This window comes from Tachysurus vachellii, chromosome 22 (assembly GCF_030014155.1).
Source record: "Tachysurus vachellii isolate PV-2020 chromosome 22, HZAU_Pvac_v1, whole genome shotgun sequence".
Taxonomy (NCBI): domain Eukaryota; kingdom Metazoa; phylum Chordata; class Actinopteri; order Siluriformes; family Bagridae; genus Tachysurus; species Tachysurus vachellii.
Window position 1 is genome coordinate 7,192,955 of NC_083481.1, and position 25,988 is coordinate 7,218,942.

General features: G+C 35.6%; 1 protein-coding gene across 1 annotated transcript in view; it reads left to right on the plus strand.

Annotated features, from left to right (window-relative positions):
- Window positions 1–10,345: 10,345 nt before the first annotated feature.
- Window positions 10,346–25,988, plus strand: part of grip2b (glutamate receptor interacting protein 2b) — a 69,227-nt gene continuing 53,584 nt past the window's right edge. Inside the window, exons 1-4 of the mRNA XM_060857635.1 lie at window positions 10,346–10,468; window positions 20,162–20,242; window positions 23,684–23,819; window positions 24,733–24,878. Of these exons, the coding sequence (XP_060713618.1) occupies window positions 10,429–10,468; window positions 20,162–20,242; window positions 23,684–23,819; window positions 24,733–24,878 (403 nt within the window). The 5' untranslated portion in view covers window positions 10,346–10,428. The remainder of the gene's footprint in view (window positions 10,469–20,161; window positions 20,243–23,683; window positions 23,820–24,732; window positions 24,879–25,988) is intronic.

Sequence of the window (25,988 nt, forward strand, 5' to 3'; positions counted from 1 at the left end):
AACAAAACAATTTAAATGACATGAATCTAGATCCAACTAAGTTGGGCAGATGTGCACAAATGTCAGAATCTTGCCTTAACATAAGAGAATAAATAAATTCAAGATAGAGTAAAATTTGCAGGGTCTAAAATAGAAATACGTAATAACTAGATTTGTTACAGATTGTCACAAAAACTGAATTTTATATGCTATAAAATGATACCATATGACCCTTTCTGAGTCAGTGTATCATATGCTCCTATACATTCTCTCTCTTGGGATATATGAACATGAAGCCAGTGCACTCCTGACAACTGCAGAGCAGCCATGATTAATGTAGAAATACCTAAATCTGCATTGCTGTAGCTTTATCTCTAACTTTTTTGTTGCTGTTTCTGTATCGGTTCATATGGGAATAAAGCTGCAGTTTCCATGTGGGCTAAATCTATAAGCACATACATCATACTGTACAAGCACATAATATCATAAAAGCACATTTTTATTATTTTGTTAATACCCTTTACTACTCTGGATTTTTTTCAATCAGACCATTATCACAGTATTGTCTATCATCTGTTAAAAAAACCCATGTAAATTGCAAAGTATGTGTGATACTCTTGGCCTCCTGATGTTGTGATAAATGACACAGCGTGAAGCAGTAGCTTCTGAAGCAGAAGATAAAATGGAATTAGTCAGAGATAATAAGATATTTTACATAAAGGATGGAAAAGAAGGTTGAAGGTCTGCTAAATGTTTCGTGATTTATAATGAATGAAACAAAATGGAGTATGATTCAACACAAAGCGGAGTTACTATTACTACACCAAGCATCGATTATTTTTCAATAATATCACATCACATGAAATGTTCTAAATAATACACTTTTACCTCCAGTGTTGTAGGTTTTATTCCTGTCTCTGCTATGTGAGTGGAGTTTGCATGTTCTCCCTGTGCCTTCTTTGGTTTCTTCACCCAGTCTAAAGACATGCATTATAGGCTGACTGACAACTCTAGTCTGTAGTGAGTGAGTGAGTGTGTGTGCGATTGTGTCATGCAATATACTGGCATCCTGTCCAGGGTGTATCCTATCCCGAGTCTTCTGAGAGGCTACAGGTTCAGCACAACCCAGTAGGATAATCTGTATAGAGAATGAATGCATGGATTACTACGCATTAAAGTCACAATTTCCATTTCCCAAAGTGCACCACGGATTACAATCATGTACTCCAAAACCTACTCGCATGCATTCTTTTGTGCACGGTCACCTTCATTTTGATCACACACACCTGTTCACAATATGCACTCACAGCACCAGTTTAAAAAGAATTTTGCTCAATGAAGATGTCAACTACATGTAGTCTTTGAGGACAACATCCTCCTAATCAATACACAATTGTCAGACTGTAGCTGACTGTAGAAAAAAACTTTATTCATAATAACAAATTATAATCACACCCTCCATTTTCACCCAAATGAGGATGGGTTTTTCCTTGTCACAGTCACCTCAGGCTTTCTCATTAGGGATTAATACTGTACAAACACGAACACATTAAATATGTCTAATATTAATCTTGAACTCTTGTAATATTGTATCTTATAATATTGTATTATATCTTTGTACAATAAACTGTTTGTGCTATATGTCTTTTGTTCTGTAAAGCTGCTTTAAGACAATGCCTATTGTTAAAATTGCTACACAAATACATTTGAATATGTTCCAGTTTGTGATGATATAAAGCCTTTTGTCTGTGTATGCTAAACTGGTTTGGCTTAGTTCTTTGACCACAGTATTTTACCTTGCCCTTGTACACTGTTTGCCAATGGACTGACCATTGCCTGTTTTTGAATATTGTCTATTTAGTGAATAAACAACTAACCTGCTTTCACATCTTCATAGCTTGTCTTTATCTGACAAACAATACTTAGTTAATGATTGAAATTTTTTGCCCAGGATTGTTTCACATTGTAACCGAATGAAGCATGCTTTTTTAATAGCAAAGTAAAAACACTAACACTGGAGACTCCTTTCAACGGCGATAAATTCACACATTTTTTACTGTTTATGTAGAGCACCCATATAAGTTGTTACTATATACCTAATGTTTATATTGAATATTCTAAGCTCACATAAGCTTATTAATACTGTATAAACCTGTGATTTGAATTACAGCCAGCACTAAATTCAGACCTGGTGTTAGAAAATGAATGAACACCTACTGACAAAACTGAACTGAGATTCAACAGCACTGTTGTATAATGTTTGATAAAAGACCCAAATGTTACAAAGACCAAAAATAACAGGGTAGAAAAGAATTTTTTAAATCTAGATTTAGGACTTTAATATTCTGAATGTTCGATGAAATACTATTCCAGATCAGAGGTAGTTTGAAAAGAAATAAAAAATGATGCATAATCCCCCATATGGGCTCATATACAAATGGCCCATAATCCAGGAGTGAACTCATTGTTTAGTAGCACTTGCTGTATTGAAATTGTATGTAGTTTATTAAATGATTATCTTACATAGGCAAAGAAAAAAAACAAAACAAAACAGCTCTACATAGCCCTGAAGCTCAGAGTTACTGTTAATATCACATTCTAAAACAAACTGCAATATTATTATTTTGTTACCAATAAAAAGATCAAGGATGAATAATTAATTCAGTTCTGTTTTAGTCTAATTAATCAAAAACATAATTGATATACAGTACATTTGGTTTGCACTAAAATAATTTAACTGTTTTTACCAGAGGCCAAAACATAGAATTTGTTTTTTTTGTTGTGTCGATGTTCATCGTTTGTCATGTCAAACTCCACAACCGTACTTAATGGCTCATATAGAAATTACACACTCTGGGTTTTTACAGTTTGTAGTTCTTTATAAGTATTTCTGCTTTTACCTAGGGGAAATATATTCATAGGAAATAAAAAAAAAAAAACAAGATTTTAAGCATTTTCTACACAAATGTTTAAAAGGAAATGGTGATATCAAAGCCATTTCTGCTCTCTGTTAGCCTCTATTATTTAAAAGTGTTACCTTCAATGACTAAAATTCTTTGTAAAGTTATCACAACAGAGGTATAAACATCTCACACAGTGCCCTGACTCATTTTATATCAAACTTCCAGCCATAAAATAATGTATTTGTTTGTACATTTGGTTGAAAATGTCTATTAAGTCAATTTCAAGACAGTGTACTGGTAAAAAGGGTTAACTGAGGGCTTGTGAGCATCAGCCTGTTGTCTGCTTATCTGAAATAGGAGTAGATGATGATGTAATGTCAGGATGAACATGAACATGAAACAGAACAAGGAACATTATTGATCTTTGGGTTCATCAGACCATTGAGAGCACAGTTCGTTTTTTTTTTCTTTACAATACACTCTGAACTCCCAGGGTGTTTCTACTATTTTTGGATTGTGAAAGAGTAATAAATCACTTTGGCTGTTTTTCCACATAGTTATTACCGCCTTATAGACATTTGACAACTAGGGATAGTATGCAATTGTTTAAGGGATAAGGTACATGCCTTCAGGGTAATACGAGAAATCACCTGATTCTCATATGAATTCTTTTTTAAATATATAGATTTTTTTGCAAACAATATATGTAAAAAAAATAATGTTTTTTTTAATGTTGAACATGTAGTTTTATATTTTTCAGATGTGATTGTCTTTTAAATTCTTTTTTTAATATGATTGAAATATTTCCTCCATCCTACCTATTTATTTTTAAAAATTGAATTAACATTTTAAAATATAATCATTTTTAATATTTATTTTTACATTTTGCGATTTCAGGTTATACACTCACACCTTCACATGTGACCACACATTATTCGCATTGTCAAACTGAATGAATGAATAATCAAGCATCATTTCCCAGTCAAATCAAAACTTTCTTGCAGTCGATGGTAATACATGCAATGTAATTTACAGAAATGATGAAAGGGAATTTTAAATGCAAATTCAATTTCAAATCAGTTTTACTTGTATAGTGCTTTCAATAATGGACAATGTCACAAAGTAGCTTTACAGGAAATCTCAGAATATGAATGATAAACTTTTACTTTTTAATTTTTATGTACTGTATCCTAACGGGCATGCCGGAGGCATCAGGGGCAAGGAAAAACTCCCTAAGCCAATACCAGGAAGAAACCTTGAGAGGAACCGGACTCATCCTCATCTGGGTGATACCATATAGTCTGATTATAAACCATTCCCCTTCCATAACTGTACGCTATATAGTCGAGTGCAATTGTGTAACCAGGTTTTTTTTGACCATTTTATATGAGCATCAGAATAATTTCTGAAATCTTTCTTGTTTTAACAGGAAATCCTTTCTATTGAAGTTATTAAATGTTGAGTGATGTAGACTTGAATACAAGTCTCAAGTCTCTTGTTCAGTTTAAACTTCATTAAAGTTTATACTGCCTTGGAATTTGCCAAAATCTGATTGGATTAATAAACCTCCATGCATGCTTGTAGTAATCTAAATCAGTATAGATATTCATTGCTGCTAAAAGAAGGTTTTACACAGTTAAGAATGATATTTGCTTTTCCATTAGAATGTTTACAGCTGTACTGTAAATTTTGACTGAAAACCCAACACTGCCAGAACCTCATTGAATGTCTTTGGTCACAAAAGTGGATCTTTACTCATGACTAGGGAGTTTTATACAATGTGTTATTTATTTATGTATTTTTTATGTTCAGTAGTAAAATCAGGCTGTACAGTGAATATAAAGACAGAAATGAATGCTTCACATGAAAGCAGCACTTTCTATGATGAAGAGCAGGTGCTGCACAAGCAACTTCACGTCAGGTGTAAAATCATGTATAATCTTTGTATCTATTGTAGTTTAAGAAAAATGGATTTGTACTGAACATTGTTCCAAATGTATCTTTACATACTTTACTCAGATTTACACACCATAACACTGTTCCTTTCTGAGTCAAAATACCAGCTTTCCTTTTTAGATTTTATACTTTCGTTATTGACATAAAGGCGTATAGACGTAAGGCTTAGGCATGACAAATAAATCGTATCCAATTAATGATGAATTCTAGGGATGAATTGTGTTTCACAGTAGACAATGATGTACCGATCTATTTTTTTGTTTTTATATTTAAATTTCTCTCCCATTATATACAGCTGTCTTTCTCATTGTGTGCTTATTGTTGTTGAGATTCTAATAGCTTAGCTCACGCACTCGTTCAATAATTTGATCATTCATTCATTCATTCATTCATTCATTCATTCATTTCACCCAGGATGAGATGGAAGACCATGACAGAGCATCATTCACACACTCATTCACACCCAGAGGCAATCTGTTGTAGCTAATCCAACTATCTACATGCTTCTTGTCAGTGAGACAAGCAACATACAGTAAGGCTATCTTCTATGCCACTATACCACCTCAAATAGTTTAGTTGAATTTGCCCCAGGTACCTTATTTTCTCAGTATAAGCTACAGTAAATCCTTGGCTGACTGCAATCTAATGCAACCATGTTTTTTTAGCTTTTGGCTCTTCTGGCATCTTTGATGACAGCTGTGGGCATGTTTGTAGTAAATAAGACAATATAGTACATAGTTGTGGCAGGTCTATGTGGTCAAGTTTCAACTGTAGACAAAGAGGAGGCGGGTTGAAGCGACAGTAAAGGTGTGATGATTCTTACTTGTGTCTTATTAGAGTTTGTTTATGTGTGTTTCTGTGTGCTTTCAGGTGTTACCACAAAACACATCAGAAATAGGGAGAGCTGAGCAGGACTGAGCTGTCTGTGTTTGTGCAAAATAAAATCACTGAAAAAAAGAGAAAATATAATCTCTTTGAGAAAAAATAAAAATTCCTCAGGAAACTTCTCCTCAGGAAAGTTTAACACTAATGTGGAGCAGAAAGAACATTCTGTTAATCACTTTCATTATCACTTACCACTTATGATGATTTGGGACTCTTGGGTTCAGGGTAAAAATGCCTGCAAACCTCTTTACTTTGAAACTTTGTTTGCAAATTTATTTAGTTTGTTGGTTGTCAGGAACCACAAGAGATTAATTAACATTATATTTGTGATCGTCCTTGCGTGTGTTTTAACGAAGGCGGGTGGGAAGCCTTTGAAAATTCAATGTTTAAGATGTATGAAAGTCTCACGAGTGAAGTCTGAGGTACCACAGTTGAATAATCAAGACATGTTTGTTCCAGTTATTTCTTGTTTTGTGATTTAAGTTTAGAATGAAGTATTGATCCCTTTTCTGTAAAAGCAGCTCTGACGATTGTCACGACTCTGAGGCAAAAACACAGGTATGTTAATACACTCATTGAAAAACCTTACACCATTATTACATAAGCCCAATGCTAAAAACTTATACTCATTGATTGGTCAATCAGACCCATTAGACCAATCAGTACAGGGTGAAACAGTTCTTGTTTTTATTAACGTAAACACAACTTAACTTGGACATGACATGAAATAAAAAAAAAACACGAATATCTGGAGGCATGACTGAAACAAAAGCATGGACGAACATAATAAAGAGCCTAAAAACCAAATGCAACAATGACTTGACACAAACAGACACAAAAGGGCAGATATAAATAGGGTAACATATTAGGTATAATGGGAAACAGGTGATCAATTAGGAAACAAAACACTTGGGAAAAGACATGCGCCCTCTGGTGGCTTGGCAGGGAATTGTCCCAGTAGTTCCTGACAATATGGTGAAGTTTTCTGTATTATCATTTATGGAAGGAGTCTCAAGTGTCACTGCTTTGTACCAGTCGGAGGTAAAGCTAGGGGTACAGATTGTAATTTGTCTAACAATAACAAAAAAATGTATTGCTGATATGAAATGTAACTATAAATGGATAAAAAGTACAACATATGTACAGTATATGCTAACGGGTAAGAGGAATAAAATGCTCCAGGATGTGCTGTTACTGGCCTTCACCCAATTTTCACTATGGCATATGAATGCAATTACATGATCTTCAAACAATTTTTAACAAAAAATAGCTGTTTTAATCTATTACATTAATACAAAATGAAATTTCTGACACTTGTAATGATGTGCTGTTTCAGCAGATGGTGTTTGCCGTTTGGCTCTTAGTCGGCATATTCTGATATAAAGCCTCTCTAAACGCATTTGCACATTAGAGATAACTGTACAGACCCTTGAAGGTAAATTGCAAGCTCCAGAGTCTGCTTAGGCATGCCTTAAAACTTGCTCATGGCACATTAAAATAGATAAGCAACGTATGCGAGTTGTGAGTGAGAGCAGAACCATTTCTATTTATCTACTTTTCATTTGGACTTATTTCCCCATTTCAGTTCCATGCCTTATGTAGCTCTCTTTTATATCTTGCGTGTTTGTGTTACAATAGATAACAGTGAAATGCAGCAAACTCTTTACACCTTTAATGTAGGGTTTAACCTTGTTGGCAAAATGATAAATGAAATGAACTTCTGTTATTAAATGAAAAGGTTGTTATTTGGCCTTTTCATTATTTTGTTTCATTGTGCCAGTTTGGTTAGAAGCAGCATTTCCTTTTCATTTCTGTGGTTTTTGTGTGACAGCAGCTTTTGGAGCTTCATTTGCATTTCAAATGTAGACCAGCAGTGATTTGCTCTTATTCCAGTTCAGTATGTATGACCACATATGAATGGGAATCCTGTGGCTGGTGGTTCTCAAACTTTTTACACCTAAGGTCCATTTTAGCTGTAACACAAACTCCACAGAACCAAAAAACACAAACATATTTTACTGTTATAATGAAACTATACAACACATAAGACATCACGTCCAACTGTATCTATAGGTTGATTTATGAAGCTTGAATTAAAGTCATTTAATTATTTAGTTAACACCATGTATTGAGCATATGTACTGGAAACACAATGAAAGTTATTTCAGCCTAACAGTGTGAATTAATCTTGCATGAACACGTAGAATATCTGTCAGATGCTGGGCAGGAGACCGCCTGAGAAATCTCAGTAACCAAAAAACAAATCAAACAATGCATAATCTATTTGGTGGAGAAGTTACTGAGAAATCAGGAAATTACTGAATGTCACATCGCAGTAGATCTAAAAAGTTGATGTGTGTTGTAGTGCGGTCAGGTCAAGCCTTTAAGGTTATGCGAGATGAGGGAAATCTCGAGCAGTAAGCTCTTCAGACTGCTGACACATGCAGCTATTTTACAGTAGAAACTGGATAAATGTTCACCTCAATGATTCCAAAATCTTTTGGGATAATGGTGAGAGTGTAGCAGTCTACTGACAGTGTGTATCTGTTGCAGTGCCACTAATGATTCAAACATTCAAACTCTATATATTAGGATGTTTAGATGTGTGTGGATTTGTAGCTAACACCAGCACACTGGGCAACATTAAGTTGCTTAGACTCTAACCTTAAGGCACACTATTACACACATTTCTTATTCTCCTATTCTCCTTCTGTTAAACTCAGATATCTTGCATATTACAAGATAAGTCACGATGCAGCAGTTTGATCCAGTGTTTACAGATTATCTGTTCATCTGTGTGGAGGGAAAATTTGACATGCTGCTGAGGAAGCTAATCAGTTAGCAAAGGAGCAAACTGGATTTTCAGGTGTAATCCACCGAGAGGCAATAAGATCATATGTACTAAAATGACACAGTGCAGTGTCTTTTTTGTCCAGTTATGCTGGCTCTAGTGTGTCTAGTATGTGAAAAAGAGACAGAGATTAGCTTGAAAGAGATATTGGTGATATATGTGAGGAGGAAAAGGACTGGACTAAGCTACAGATCTGTGTGAGCTTCTCCAAACCCACGTGCAAATAAGTGTGTGTGTGCGTGTGTGTGTGTGTGTGTGTGTGTTTGATGGAGACATCGCTACCTTCAGAAGAGGCCACAGGAGGTGCTGGAGATAAAGGCAGACCTCTCTCTCTCCTTCAGTGTTAAATGCTTTATAGTCAGTTCTTTCTTATAAACTATTCTCTTGTATTTATTTATCCCAGAATTTAGAATTATTTTTTGCAAAACAGCAAAAAAAATACATCCTTAAATTACTTATATTGAACTACATTATATTTGATAATAACTGAATTTGATTACCTTTGATTAATTAAGTCTATTAAAACTTTTTCCATTTGTGTTGATACCCCTCTCTCCCAAACAATCAGCGTTTACCAGACACATGGCATCGAAGATGCACACAACAAATAGTCAGATCGTGAAAGACATCTTATAAAAGTTAATATTCCATAATATTAATAGCTATGTGTCTATGTGAATGTCTAGCCATATAGTGTATTCATTTTAGTAAAAACGCAGGCAGGAATAAAGGCAGGAATATTAGTGGTAGTGCTTGGATAACAATATCAAAGGACTGTTCAGACTGTCTGCAATAGTAGAGTTTGTCCGTAGGAGTACTGTAGGTTAGGATTGGTCAAGAATTGCTGCAGGACTGATCAGGATTTGTCAAGATTGTCTGAAGGAGCAGGTGGGGTTTGTAAAAAGTGGCTGCAGAAGTGAGCATAATTCTTCAAGAATGTTTGTAGGAGTGAGTGAGATTATTCAAGAATGTCATGAATAGTAGGGAGGGTTAGTCGAGAGTGTCTATGAGAGTGACTAAATAATGTTTGTGAAAGTTGGTTGGCAGGATTGGTCAAGAGTATCTCTGTGACTGGATGGGATTTATAAAGAATGTCAGCAGGAGTTAGTAGGGTTGGTCAAAAATGTCTGTGGAAGTGGGCAAGATTGGTCTACTGATGTGGCTGGGATTGGTCAAGAAGGTCTGTGAGAGTAGCTGGGATTGGACAAGAGTATCGGTAGAAGTGGGCAGGATTTGTCAAGGGTGTCTGTGGGAGGAGGCAGGATTTGTTAAGTGTTTTCAGGAGTAAACAGGATTGGTGAAGAGAGTCTACTAGAGTTGCTGGGATTGGTCAAGAATGTCTTTTGGAGTGGGTTAGATTGGTCAAGCGTATCTGTGTGATCAGGTGATATTTGTAAAAAGTGTCTGCAGGAGTGGTCAGAATGTAGGGAGAATGAGTGTGGCTCATCCACTACTAAATTCCACCAAATTAATTGTTACACTTAAAATGTTAAACTTATTTTAAGAACATTATTATAAACTTGTGATGTTTGTTTAATTAAGTCTTTGTGTATAAATAGATACCACATTAATCCCACTGAATGGCTATGATTAGTCATGTCATCTGCAGTTACAAGTGGAGCAGAAACATAAATCGGGGGACAGTTGGAAAGTGATGTTCATTCAGCTGGCTTGCGTAGAGCGTGGGTAAAGACGTGTGTGTGTGTGTGTGTGTGTGTGTGTGCGTGAGTGTGTGAGTGTAGCACTGCACACACAGCCCTACTCTGGCAAGGCGAATCTGCTCTGTGCAGCACAAACAGTTTTGCTTCAGTGTTTGTTTGCATGGAAGTGTGTGTGTGAGGACCATGCTCCAATATGTTGTGTGGACTGCGGAGAGAATTAAATAACATCGTTGGTAAGTGTCACACTTCTTTAATTTGCTGGCGCGTTTTGAAGCATATGAACAGAGTGTGCACTGTATCATATCCTGTGATAGAAATATGTAGCTATTAGAAGTCTTTCCTCTGATTTCAGGGGGGAAAGGCTTATCAAGTGTCATGTTTTCTTTTTCCATGGAGGTACCAACAGCATGTAATGTAATTTTAGGGTTCATTTAAGGTCCATGTACCTTAAAGAACTACATTTATACCCTTATGGGTACATTTCATTATTTGTACCACTGCAGTACCTTACTGTATGTTCCAATTGTACAATATTATAAATTAGTGTATTAGTGTAACGAATACAAGACAAGACATCTTTACTAATTTAGTACTACAGTAATAAGTAAGGTACAAAAATGTTAATATTTAGTAAATTTAGACAACTGTTAAAAGCCAATGTATCATGCTATAAAACTTTCTTTCTTTTAACTTGTAAAGGAAAGTGAATACTTATTTGTTTGATATGTTTATTTCATAAAGGAAGATTGTTAGTGTTCTCCCTGTATTTTACACTCATCTTGGCACTACAACACTTTTAGAAAACCAAGCCCCTATCCATTAAGTATTGATTATGGATTAAATCACTCATACGGGAATGCCTTGGTAATGTACTTTGGAATTGTGCCAGATAGCATGTTGTTTTCAAGCCAATAAGACAGATCAAGTTATCTCTTTGGGATTTGTGGAGGGATTTGGAAGGCTCTGGTGCATATAAGAGGAACAGAAGCAGGATTCATGCTACAGTGCTTCATCTAATGTTCTCCCTCTAGGGGAGAGAGTCTAAGAGAGAGAGAGAGAGAAAGAGAGAGAGAGAGAGAGAGAGAGAGAGAGAGAGAGGATGAGCAATGAAAGTGCATCAGATATTTGTGCTTATAAACATACTTGGTGTTGACATCTGAAACACCTAGTGTATAAACCTATAGGTAATTTTCACTCTTCTATTGCAATTTCCCAGTAATATTGAAATGCACGTACATCCACATTTGGTTACTTCACATGTGGTTTTATTTGTTACCACATACTGACTGGTCACTTTATTAGGAATACTTTCTCAACTATAAGAGCTTCAGGTTCACATCAGACATCTGAAAAAGATGTGATCTAATTGACCATAGCATGGTGTGTTGTTTTGGCCAGACAGAGATACAATCAGCGAGCAGCAGTTCTGCTGGTGGAAGTACATTGTTTACAACTGTGGTGAACAGAAAAGCAACACAGAATGCATGTATACATCAGCAGTAGACCACATCAGGTAGCTCTCCTCTCAATCCAGAATAAGAATCTGAGGCTACAGTGTGTGCACATTCACTGAAACTGCTGATTAAAAATATTTTTTCTACAGTAAAGTTCTGAAAACTAGAGGTGATCACAAGGATTCCTTAAGCCTTTATCTTTATATGTACTGTATCTCAACTTATATTTTAAAATTTCTCAAAGGTTAAAAACCAATAAAACTGTATTTAAAACTTCCATTCCAGATTTTGCCCAAGAGCACTGCAGGGATTCGGATGTCCTGCATTTGATTAGAAACTGATTTGATTAGGCTTATGTCTGTTTTCCAACAAATTGTTCAAAGCACGATAATCACCATGTAGATATATCAGAATTAACTACTGTACATAACAAGATTTATGGATGCTTTCATGCAGACTGTTTAAACTTCTGGTTATTATTTCTCCCAACTATAAATCTGCTCAATTATAAACATGATCTTTACAGGTACATAGAATAGGTATGGTTAGAAATAAAATCATTGTAAAAGTAGAAAAAAACTATTATAGGCTAAACTGACAGACTGATTTTTTTATCAATAGCTAGTGCAGGACCCAAACAATAAAGTACTATTTGGTCTGCTACGTTTACTGTATTTTATAACTTGTACTTGATGCTTGAGTGTGTCTTTATTGTGTCATCACTATTTTCACTAACCCTAGTAAATATATATGATACTTTGTTGATAGATACTACTTGATAGATGTTTTTTTTATGTTTCACCATTGACATCTTGATTTCTTTTTCCCACTCCAACTTTTCAGAAAACAATCTACCTTTTATATATCTCTATTGAGATGAACAACCAGCAATTTTACCAGTTGTCACCTTTCTTTTCCTCCCACACATAGCACTAGGGCATACTGTACAACACAGCCAAGTGGTTTGTCCTCCCCTTTATGTCTTGTCTGTGACAAATCTCACATTTTATGCATCTAGCAATTGGGAACTACTTATTATACTAATTGCGGCTTGTTTTCCAGATGCAGTGTTGCTTGTTTTACTATGCGATTCAGGGGGGTAGTTTGGGAACGTGCATTTGGTATACAGTAATTGCAAGCTTTTTGGAAGTCGTACTCGTCCAATAATGAACATAATCACTACATATTTTGTAGTAAATTGCTTCAGTGCTGTGGTAACGGATATTTCAGCTCAAAAAAGAGTAGTGGAAAGCTGAAGATGTTCCATTTTAAATAATTGTTTCAGTTGGTGTGTAGATGGACTCAGCTTACACATTGGTTTATATTCCTTTCCGTTTTCTATTTCAGAATACAGCGTTTATAAAAGATTATAATCAGACTTGGTCATACAGTATTGTGCATATTGGCAATTCTAAGACAGTTGTTTAGTTTAGGCTTTCAGACAGAATGTCCATGGCTTACATGACACTTAATCTCTCCATCCTGGCTCCCTTCTCCAATTTTCCTTGTTCCTTTACAAAATTATTCATTGTCCCTCTGTGATATCCTGACTTACAGATTAATGCTTGCTGTCCAGAGCTTTTAATTAGTTTTTTGTAATATTTATTGCTTGTGTTATTTCAGCGTTGCTTATTTGATGCAGGAGGTTGGAGGTTCTTCACAAGGAAAGTAATGGAGCTAATATCTCAGTGTCTATCTCAGTCTCGCTATTCTTTGCAAGTTGTTACTTCCCCTTTCCAAATTTGTGGTGTAAAAAAAAAAGTGGTCAGATAGCAGAAATTTGTTCACAGCCAGATTTGTTATTATTATTATTATTATTATTATTATTATTATTATTATTATTATTATTATTATTATTATTATGATCCCCAGAGGATGCAAGCCACAGTAGGGTCTGTGTGTTTGGTCCAATGATCAAACAGTTGATCTGATGAACTTATTATCATAGTCCAATCCAAGCAGTACTAGATGGTGCTCAGCTAGTTCTCGGTCATGAAACCCTACACGGTTAATATATTGAGTAACGACTGTGGGTGATATGACTTTAGGCAGAAACCCAAAGTCCAAACACATGTTCATACCAGAATCAACTGGTCACCAACACATGCACAGCAAGCTTATTATCAGATATGTTTATATTTCAGGACAATGAAGTGGTTCATTGGAAAATCGGATCATCCCAGCTACATATGGCACAGTTTGACAACACCAACCGGTCTAGCAGCTTGCACTATGAAATCCCTGCAGATGATTCAAAACATGGCAATTTCCTGTTGCTACTTTTTGAACCATGTTGATGCTTTATTCTTTTATCATATGCTTGTTGCAGGCTCCCATTTCCCCGCTTCTTACAGTGGTAAGCAATAAGAAATCACATCGGTCCCCAAGATACCTCACGCCATCCATGTCTAAGACTTATTACAGCTTGGTTGTCGTGGTAACATCTTATTGATCACACTAGATTGCCCTACCCCTTTTTTCCCCCTTAAATATTACAAAGGGAAAATGTTTTGCATTTTTAAAACTTCTAATGCATCTATAAAACATGCTTAATATTTGAGCATAAAAACACAAAGCCCAAAAGCACTAGTACCTAGCCTGTGTGGAGAATATCATTTGGAAATACACAGGTTAATTATTTAAAGCTTTGCAACTGTTAGATATGATGCTGCTCTTTTAAGGTTCTGACATCTTTCTGGCATCATCACAAGTTTTCACAGGACATGCTGCTTTCTTGGTAACAAAACTAGAGGGTGGTGGATTAACAAGTAAATATCTATTATTAGAAAAGTGATAACATATACTATCTTATTGTTATAGTACAAGAGTAGAAAAAAAGGATTTCAGACACCTTCACATCCATAACACTGTTTGTTCTTCATTTAATATTAAATAAGGTATAAATATGATCAATATTTTAGGGAACTAGAAATATTAATATATATTTTATTTGTATATTATTTTCATATTTTTTAAGCCTTTATTTTATAAAGGAGTAAAGAAAGAAGTTATTTGCCAGTAGAATAAGAACGCAGAAATGAGCGTCATCATTTATAGAATTAATAATAATCCTACTAATAAGCCTAATAATCTTGCATTTTGTTTTTTATGAAGTTGAAACTGGATATTCTAGGCAAATTGAAATATATTTAAGATATATTCACATTTTGCATTGCTTTTGGTCAGAATGAGCATGAATAAAATTCACACACCTGAAAATTGACTGGCAAAGGACAGATTTAATGAAAGACGTGCTTGTGCTTCTGATTTGTTCATGCCAACTTCAGTGAGGTGATTTTTGACCTGGGAGCCTTGGTTCTTGGGAGAGAATAAACAATAAGTGTCAAGGACTCTGGACTGTTTGGTTTTTTGAAAGAGAAAAAAAAATCTATGTTGTCTACTGATGCAAGGGTTTTTGTAAAAATGTTCTTGAACCAACTATATGCAATACACAAATGTCGAGCTTTTGTAGGCATGTGATTTTCTTTTGTGTGTGATCTATGAGCAGTGAAAAACTGATAGTTCTTTTTTGTGTATGTGTGTATGAAGTGTGAAGGCTGTGTTTGTGTTCTGTTTTATGTCCAGGGTCATGTTTGGCCTCTTTCCTGACACTGGCTTGTTATGTTCTGTGGTGATACTGTAGTGTAATTGTGGGGAAAGTCTAAATGAAGACAAAGCACAACAACACTGAAATTCATTTGTTTGGACTAATAATTTAACAGCAGTAGAACAGTTACAACAGTTATATCCCCCTTTGTCTCAAAACAGTCTAGATTCTTAAAGGCATAGATTCTACATGGTGTTGGAAACATTTCTTTGAGGTTCTGGCCCATATTGACATGATTGCATCACTTAACTGCTGCAGAGTAACGTTCATGCTGCAAAAGCGCCATTTTCATGACTTCCCAAAGTTGCCGTATTGGATTTATTGACGTACGATCTGCAGGTCACAAATCATAGATCTAAGTTCCTATTCTGCACAAAATGTGGTTAGATAGTCTACCTGTTAACTTTAACTAGTTTGTCCATTCTCCTCTTCCATCTAATCTGATGTTCTATTTGGTTATTTACTAAAGTCCATTGAGTGCGTACAGAAGTTTAACAGTGCTGGAAATGTTTGAGGTCTATAATTTGGCCAGACCAGAAAAACCATCCACTTTTGGTCCCCCATTGAAGTCCTTTCCATTTCTCTTTAAATTAGCAGACAGAATGTTTTTGTAGACTTCATTTGTTCTGCTGCTACTATCAAAATCTTAATCATCAATAAATGTTTCTGTTCCAGAAGCAGCAATGCAAGCCCAAGACAGATCATTTCTTTCTTCACAATTTGGCCTTTCTATTATTTTGGTAGAGGTTAATCTTGGTTCCCAAATGTTTGTGGTTTATCTCTGTATTTCATTGTAAATTCCAATCTAGTCTTCTGATTCCTACTACAGATGAGTGGTTTGCATTGTGTGGTATGGCTGATATTTGTGTTCTTGAAGTCTAGAAACAGTGGCTGATTCCCTTGGAGGGTTTTAGGTTTTTCTCACAATGTTTCTGTCATAAACTGTTGTTTTGGCTGACCTGTTTGGTGTCTGGTTGTACTGTAAGTACAAAAATGGTTTCTTTTTATTTTTTTTAGGATATTCCAAATTGTTGTACTGCCTATGCCCAATGCTTATGATGAGGATCTTATAGATTTTTTTTCCTCTTTTTTCTTCAGATCACTAGTCTACATGTAGATTTATTATTTTTAACAACAACTGCAGTCATTGGACAAGAAATGCAATTAAAAGGTTAAAATCAAACACCACATATTCCAGTACTTTTGATTACTTGGTTTTCTCATATGGTTGGATTCATTCAAAAGTTATTTGACATATCAAGATGTAAATAGGAAATGAAAGCAGAAACTCTATCTATCGTCTCACTCATCTTTTTATCTCAAACCCTTCAGTTCAAATGTCTTTAGTGTATAGCAAAAAAATAATATTATAAAACAACCTTGACTTTCCAGTGCTTTCAAAGAGGATGTGTGTCTTTTTCTCTTCCCCTTAATACAGAGCTTCTTTGATACAATATTGAGAATTTTCTTCCTGAGGAATCTTACCTCACAACTTGAGTAAAAATGAATGATTTAGTGCTGTGTGAGTTTAAAGCACGTCATGGCTAAACCTTTGATAGGTGACTCGGGAGGATTTTCAAAGCCCTATGTCAGACAGATTAAAACGAAGCCTCTCAAGTCGTAAGGGTTGATACGACTGAGTCTCTGTGGAGGGAAGAAGGGGGACGAAACATGCTAATGCCAGTCACTAATCTGACTGTGTCATTAATAGCATTCACACACACACACACACACACACACACACACACACACACACACACACACACACACACACACACACACACACACACCACAAACATAATGTATGCTTGAATACTGAATCCTCATCATACAGTATCTTCTTGTTCATTGATTTAAAGTCTTTGGCTTTCCTCAAAATAAACAAAAGGTTTTTGCCAGCTCAGTCCCATCACATTATCCTCAGCAGAATAAGATTGAACAATTAGCCTTAGCAAGTATAAAATAGTTGCTTAATTAAAATGTATTTTGAGGCATATAGTATAGAAACAGAGAAGTGAGAACAGCATGGTTGCACTCAGATATACTTTCTAATATATTCTATGCCAATCTGTTACTAGTTTTGTGATTTGTACAACATATAACTTTAGTAATAAACCATGTGTGTGTTGAGAGAATGTGATTTGCTACAGTTCTGAATTACGTGTAATGTCTGTCTTGCTCTCGGTTTGGGGCTTTAGCCTATCTTGTGCTCTGAGTACCCTGGGCTAGGCTAGATATATCTGTGCTAGCTAGCTAGCTAGATATAGAGATAGAAATGTAGTGTCTTCTGTTTTGAGAGCAGTCAACAGCCCTTACCCTTATAACAGAAATTATTCCCGTTCTGTTGTTCAACCTGCCTGAGTGCTACGATGCTAGCAGGGGTATATACAGAGTTTGTGCTGAAAAAAAAGGACTGTGAGTACCAGACACTGTCTCTCAATTAGAGATTATTAATTATAATCAATAGAAAAACCTGACATTATCCATCACAGGTCATGTCATCGGCTCAATAGACCTGATTTAGTTCACCAAGGAAGGTTACAAGCTACATTATATGGCCTTTCAGGAGATCTGCATCCCACCACATATGTGACATAGATGCACATATGGTGAGCCACATATGGTGATGTTGGATGGTCACCTGCAGAAGTGGCATTTGTTCCCCTGCCATTCTTTTGACCACCACATCTTTCTTGCTCTTCTCCTCCTACTGCTTGAGACCTGGTTCACCTATTGGTTCTATGTTATTGATATGCTGTTGTTGGATGCCACTCATTTCACTATATACTACCACAATGTGACATCAATCATCACTAATGAGCAAGCCTTTTGGAAAAGTAATTCAGGACCTGCACACAAATCTGAAAACATACTCTGGAAAAGTGGCACATGATACTGCAGAAACAGTGTCTGATAAAGAACATTGATAAAATATAAAATCAATAGATGTTGGTCCGTGTTACACAGTAATTGGTGTCAATATGGTGATCTCGTTATCATGAAATTTTTATGATTGAAAAAGGGAAGATTGTTTGTCACTTTCCATGTAGAGTAATGCAGCAACTGCTTCTCATTTTGAGCAGTTGTATAAATGATAGTTAGGTCATTCTAATGAAATGAATGGTCTTCTCAGACTTCCCAGTGTGTCAAATGATCTTTGTATCCATGCAAACCAAACAAACAGAAAAAAAACAACTGTAAGTCAGGAGGGTTTAATGTCAGGATCTACACTGCAGTGTGGTGGATTTTCCATATTCACACACACACTACTAGCATTGTGTAGCATGAGAGTGTCACGGACGGACTGAAGAATTAGCAAGGTTCTTTTATAGTATTTCAACATTCATGAACTTGACTCTATGCTAAGGGAAATATTTATATATTAACTTTAATGTTTTAGTGATTTAATGCTAACTGAATTAATTAGCCGCAGAAATAATTGGATTCTAACTGAAACAATTGGCTAGTAATTGAAAGGATTGGATGCTAAACTGAAACAAATGATTGCAAACTGAAATGATTGGATGTTAATCTAAAAAGACTGGATGTTAAACTTAAAAGATTCGTTGCTAACCAAAATAATTTGGACGCTAAACCGAGCCCATTTTATTGATGTCTAGCATATAGATGTCTAGTTGTGAGTAGTTCCCTTGTACCTCATTGTTTTTCTCAACCACAAGATTGTTTTTTTAATTTTTCACTTGTTTCCTGTTGTAAGAGGACTCAGTAAATTTGGCAAATTCATAACTCAAGTTTCAATAACATATAAGCCGGTAAGACTATTTCAGAGTTTATTAATGTTATGTTGTTCCTGCAGGTGTTACAGAGGAAGAGATGAAGTGTTATAGCTGTAAGCACTATGAAATCTCTAGGAAACGCTTATTGATGGCAGGCCCAAGGCTTGCAGGGGGAGTATTACTTTATGTACCAAGTTAAAACACTGTGAACACTGTGGTGCACATGAATGATTTATCTGTTCAGAAGGAGAAGAACTTCCTCATAACAGTTTTACAGCGTCTAAAACTGTTAGCGTCATAACAGTTTACAGCGTCTAGTATTGTCACTTGACAATACTATATTCATACAGCTTCTTATTTATATGTACACTATATCAAAAAATATATGAACACCTGATCATTACTGCCTCTATTTGGGTGTTTATATCAGCACTGAATTTCTTTGCCATATCACGTTCCACCATGGTAGTTAATGACTCATATGAAAGTTGACACTCGGGGCTATATGAATCTCTAGTTTTAAGTGTATTTTTTACACAAATGTTTATATCTTCAAAGTAACTGGTGGTATCAAAACCCATTTCTGCTGTCTGAGATGCCCTAAGGAACTAAAATTCGGTGTATGTTTATCCAAACAGAGGAAAAACCAGGGGTCTGACACTGAAAGGCAACAGTGTCCTGACTAATGTTATATCAGGCTTGCGGTGATAATTCATTTCAAAGTGTTAAACATTGCATTTGATCTACCTCCTCTTTTTCTAGTGGTAGTGGAAGCTCCAGACTTCTAGCGTGAGTGCTAGATATCCCCTGGCTTTGATCTAACATCAGTAAAGTGTGTGCAGCTAAGTGCAGAGTGATAGAGAAGAGTGTCACATCACTTTTAGTGTGTGTCACTTGTGTAGAATGCAGGGAGTACGGTGCCATTGTTGTTAGTGGTCTTGTGGCTGCTCGGATCACTGTTGTGTGGCATTTGTTCAAATATGCAAGTGTTTGTGTGTTTTCTCATTGACAATTGTAATCGTAATTTTTTTTTTTTTTTTTAAAAACGTGATATATAACTAAAATATCTATTATGTTTATTATATTATAGATGATCTTGTAAGATTTATGTGCATCTTTTCTTGTTAGATGATGGGCCTTACTCCAAAGGCAACAAGGAATCTTCAGGGCCTGACAGTTCTCTTATCTCCAGAAGACAGAGCATCCCAGGTACTCTCTCTCTCTCTCTCTCTCTCTCTCTCTCACTCACACACACACACACACACACACACACATATTCTCTATCAGTTTTTCTGTCTTTTCTCCATAGTGTGCCTCTCTTTCTTTATCTCTTTCTTTGTTTCTGTCTGTTTCTCTCTCTCTCTCTCTCTCTCTCTCTCTCTCTCTCTCTCTCTCTCTCTCTCTCTCACGATATAGTGTTATTGCTGCCCTGTTTCCTACTTTCTTTTGATCTTTGAGGACATGTTTATCCGTAATGCCATGAGGATTTCAGCACGCTTCCTGCCACGATGCTTTAGTTGCTTGTTTGCGATCGGGAGCTTTGGGGATTTAATGCATGCCACTGGCAGCTTTCTTACAGCGTTTTCCGGAAGTTTAATTTTTTTTTACATAGCTCTGTGTCTGTCTGAGTCACCGTGCCAGTTTAAACATTGCATTGAGTTTGGATTTTCTTTCTTTAGCACATTGAACAGAAGAAGGCGTATTTCAGCTCAATGCCAACCCTCTCAATTACATGAGCAGTTGACCATCTTATCATAATTGGATTAGTGTAGCTGAGTCGACAGTAAAACATAATGGGTTTTGAATTACTTTGCCTTGACTTTATTTTATAGAAAGGTCCATAAAACACATTTGAATAATAAGATAATGAAAATAACACACCATTTTGGTCATTTGTTCAAATGCTGCATTATATTGCTCAGCACACCAGTGACTATTACATTTATTCAGAAGTTTAAATAACACTTGATTAAATGCATTTAGGTGAATTAAAATGTTTGGCAAGCAATAAATATTTAATAGAGCATTAAACCTAAGCTGAGTGAGCATCACTTTAAATCCTTTCATGTTTTAAGTCTTGGGAAAACATAATGTTAATATTTAAAATTTGGTGAAGCGAGCTTCCACATGCATTGCATACTCATTTGGTTTTGTTTAAAGATTTGTTCATTCGATAGTTAAACACACAAGTTAAAACAGCCCTACAATATTTGCCATTCAATCAATTGCTTATGTTAATTAGCCTCATATGCAAATGCTGGGATTAATGTCTGTGGCTTATCGTGACTAGAAATATAGTGTTTTTTTAAGAGGGAGAGTTATATGCTAGACTTATTGCCTCTTTAATCTTAAGTAATTAGTAGTAATTAGGTGTTACTTGTTGACCAAGAAGATCAGGTCTCAGTTTAAAAGCATATCTTTTCTACAGCTGGCCAATAATTAAAATCTTACTTTTATACACATTTCACTTGCTAGAAATAGAGATAATATAACAACATTTGGTCCTTTTAATATTTATTTATTTGGTCCTAATATCTAGCATAGAATGTAGACAACCTTACACGGATTTGTAACACACAGTGCATTAGCTCTGACAAAAATATGCCTGAGCTTAATTTGCCTAGGACCTCCTGAGTTTATATTATAGTATATAATATATAATATAGTATATAAAGGGTTATATATAATATATAATATATAATATAGTATATAAAGTATATTCTTTCCGTGCTTCGGGGATTCATCTGGGTTCTCCGGTTTCCTCCCCTAGTCTAAAGTCATGCATTGTAGGCTGATTGGCATCTCTAAATTGTCTGTAGTATTTGTGTGTCTGTGTGATCCTGTCTACATTGGGGGAGACACCCAATGTGGACAGGATCACACAGACACACAAATGTGTGTGTCCTTATGCCCTGAGTCCCCTGGGATAAACTTCAGGCTCCCTGTGTCTCTGTATCCAATATGCAGTACACAAATTGAATAATTGGATATTATGACTTCCTTCACATCAGATTTTAATCTTTTGTAGTAAATACTATAAGGAGAGAATCAAGAATGGATTTTGTCACTCAATTAATATCCGGTCCTGAATATTTTGTTGGTATATATTAAATGGCCTTTTCTGAAGTCTTTGCGAAGTATTTCACCCAGTGAACCTCAGTTATCAATTTTTCAGTAAAGCTGTGTATAAATGGTTTGAAAGGCTACATTGAACACAAAATCCTTCCAGATTTACAAAGGTTTCACTAGCACTGATTTTCCTTGTACTCACATGAACACCTACAAAAATCCATAGAAGGTGAAGCTCCCTTGAGCTGAAAACAAAACATGTAAACCACGAGAGACCAGTTTTTAAGCTTAACGTGTGCTAAATATTCCATTAAATCGGCTCAGCCACTGCAGCACATTGGCTAAACACTCACTAATCGATCCTGTTGTTATAGAATGCTGTTAATATTTTTTCTAATTCATGGATTTGTCTTTCAATTCTACACCTACAGTAGACTGGGATGCCTTCTCTGAACCAATGTTGTGTCAGTCAGCTATATGGTCTGGTCTTTATCAGCAATCAGGTCTGCACTGAACTCAGAGTTTACGATGACCCATTTGTTCCTCAGGAGCTCTGTTGCACTATTATAAACTGTTGTAGAAAGGACATTATTTACATTTACACTATTTACTGTAGAGTGTCACCCAAATGAGGATGAGGTTCCCTTCTGAGCCTGGTTCCTCTTAAGGTTTCTTCCTCATGTCCTCTCAGGGAGTTTTTCCTTGGCATCGTCCCCTCCGGCTTGCTTATTAGGGATGGGGAAAGATATATATAGTATTTAACATTTTAAGTTAATCTTTTTTTTTATTATTTTAAACTTTGTGTATATTCACTTATTTATTTTTATCCTTATTTTTACTTCTTTTTCTTCTTCTTCTTCTTGTTATTATTATATATTTCTTTCTTTTTCTTTCTCTTCTGTTTCCATACTTCTGTAAAGCTGCTTTGAGTCCATGGGAATTGTTAAAAGCGCTATACAAATAAATTGAATTGAATTAAATTCAAGGCTTAACATTTTCAATAAATTCAATGAATACGGAATCCAAACTTAATCTTGTAGAAAATTAATAAGAAGTTGAGGTTTACATTAGCGAGTCCCCTTATTTAAGTTTGTACAAGCTTTGGAGTTAATTTGGAATATAAACTGGATTATCTTGAATGCCATTCCTTGCATAAATTCTCAAAGCAAATTCTAAACACTTGAAATGAATTTACATTTGTTGACCAAGATTTGATACTCTACAACTGTCTAATAGGAATATTTCTCTGTGTAAATATTATGAAAATCAGGCTAGTGTTGGAACAGTAAAATTGACTCTGACAGTGCTGAGGTACATAAGCTTTAAATAAGAGCACAGTTCACTGATTTTTTTTTTTGTTTCGCACCAAAAGACCCATGTTATTATAAATAGCCTTCACTTGAACTGTGGGTAAAGGGTAATGACTGCAAATAGCCTACTGTTGTGTAGACTGTCACAGTGCTTGAATGTGCTTAGACACATCAGTGGCAGTGTTGTTATAGGGTCAGTATAATGTTATTGTTTTATTGACTCCCACATTTTGGCCCGGGCTATGTGTTTGGCTCTTATGTTTTTGGGCAGAAGAGCTGAGGGGGGTGACACTGGTGGAGCTGATTAAGAAAGAGGGTAGTACACTAGGCCTCACCATCTCAGGAGGAACAGACAAAGATGGCAAACCTCGTGTCTCTAACCTCAGACCAGGAGGCTTAGCAGCCAGGTTGAGTATGCATACACATGCACAAACAAATACACACACACACATGCATGCATGCACGCACACACACAAATTAACTCACACATACACACACAATTTAACACACACATACACACACAAATTAACACACACATTCACACACGCACACATACAAAATGCAATTAACATAGACAGTGTTGATTTAACACTTACATAAATTACCATAAATTAAAACCTCCAGTAATAAACTCTGGGCTCTATTTTTATCCTGGCACTAGAATAACATATTGGTATATGCCAGTGTGTTGCTAATTTGCCTGGGTGTGAATAATTATTTTTCCTGTTTGACACTAAATTTAGTGTTATTTTTGTGGCCAGAATTGGAAAGTAATTCATTTTATTTGAAATCTAAATCAGTTAAAGCACTTCGGTTAAATGGAAATATACCAGTTTATATAAAGAATAATCAATACTATCCATGTTGTTAGGATATGAAAAGCTTTCAGAGTAAAGTAAATGAAACAGAATTAAATTCAGTGATTAGGATCATGTTGCCGTTCAGTTCCACACTAAATATGGTTGGAATAAAGGAAGCTGGATGGCTGCTGGTTTGCGAACACGTTTTGATGAAGCATCAATATGCTAGGTCATGCAAGCCCGAAGGACAGTGAATAAACAGTGTTCCTTTCTCTAATTAGCATCTAAATGAGCATATGCTTATTTCCTGTGGCTTGTTCAACAGCAGATAAACAATTCTCACTGTAGAAGACTTACCATTCAACAGAAAATGACAATAATTGTTCTGATAAACCTTTTCCTTAAACACAAGAACTTCTTTATTAAAAGAATTAAAAACTCTAAATTGAAATAACAATTACCAGAATTTTCTATACTGTATTATAAGGATAAATCAAATCCTACTCAAACTGTGCTCCAGGAGTGACCAGCTGAATGTGGGGGACTATATAAAGTCAGTGAACGGCATCAATCTGACTAAGCTGCGTCACGATGAGATCATCAGCTTGCTGAAGAACGTGGGCGAGCGTGTTGTGCTGGAAGTGGAGTATGAGCTGCCTCCATCTGGTAGGAAGTTGAGTACTGTGTCTTTGCTTGTATTGTGGCATGTCTTTTTTCTGATATCAAGTACATATAAGCACAAATACTTGATGATAGGGTACAAATACAGGTTGTTTATTCAGAGTGTCACAAAAATAGGAACATTTAAATAAATTAGAGAAAGGTGTAGAAAACGATAAGCAAACAGCAGGGTTGTAAACAGGCACAGGTCAGTCAGGATATAAACTGATTCCGAGCATGCTAGGCATGCTAGGCATTTCATACACAGAGGTCATTCAAAGTGCTTTACATAGAAATTAGAAATCAGTTTAGGAGGACATGATTTAAAAAAGTGATTTAAAAGTGTCTACTGTTGAAGCACATCTGATCTCTTCTGGAAGCTGATTCCAGCTATAGGTGGCATAATAACTAAATGCTGATGCACCTTGTTTTGAGTGAACCCTTGGTATCTCTAACTGACCTGATCCTAATGATCTGAGTAGTCTGCTTGGTTTATATTCAATTAGCATATCTGTAATGTATTTCGGTCCTAAGCCATGAAGTGATTTATAAACGAGTAACAATACTTTAAAATCTATTCTATGCTAGGCAGAATCATGGACAAAAACAGGGAATACAGTATTCTTCGTCTAATAACTGGGAACATAGGGAACATAAAGTCTTAGTAAACATCTCAATGAGATCCGAACCCATGATTCAATATTAAACCGAAACGAAGCTGTTTTTAAACAGTACTAACAGAACATTCTGACTGAACACAGGTGAACATAATCAGAGGGACGGTGACATGGGAGTGCACGTGGTTGTTGGGAGTCTGAGTCCAAGAAGACTAACCTCTTTATTAGATTGAGTTAAAAGTTTCATCTATTTTCTGATCCATGATTTGACTTTTAAATCAGAACTGCTTTGATTTTAATTATAGCACACGTCATTGACAATCCAGCCATTAAATGCATCAGGCATACTGAATCAGCCGAGATGTTAGCATCTGAAGTTTGCTTCTTTACTTATGTGATGGTGCTTTAAATCAAACATACATAGCTAACAAATAATGACAAATTATTATCCAATATAATTTTTGTAAATACTTGCATAATAGTGTCAATTGGTAGCATT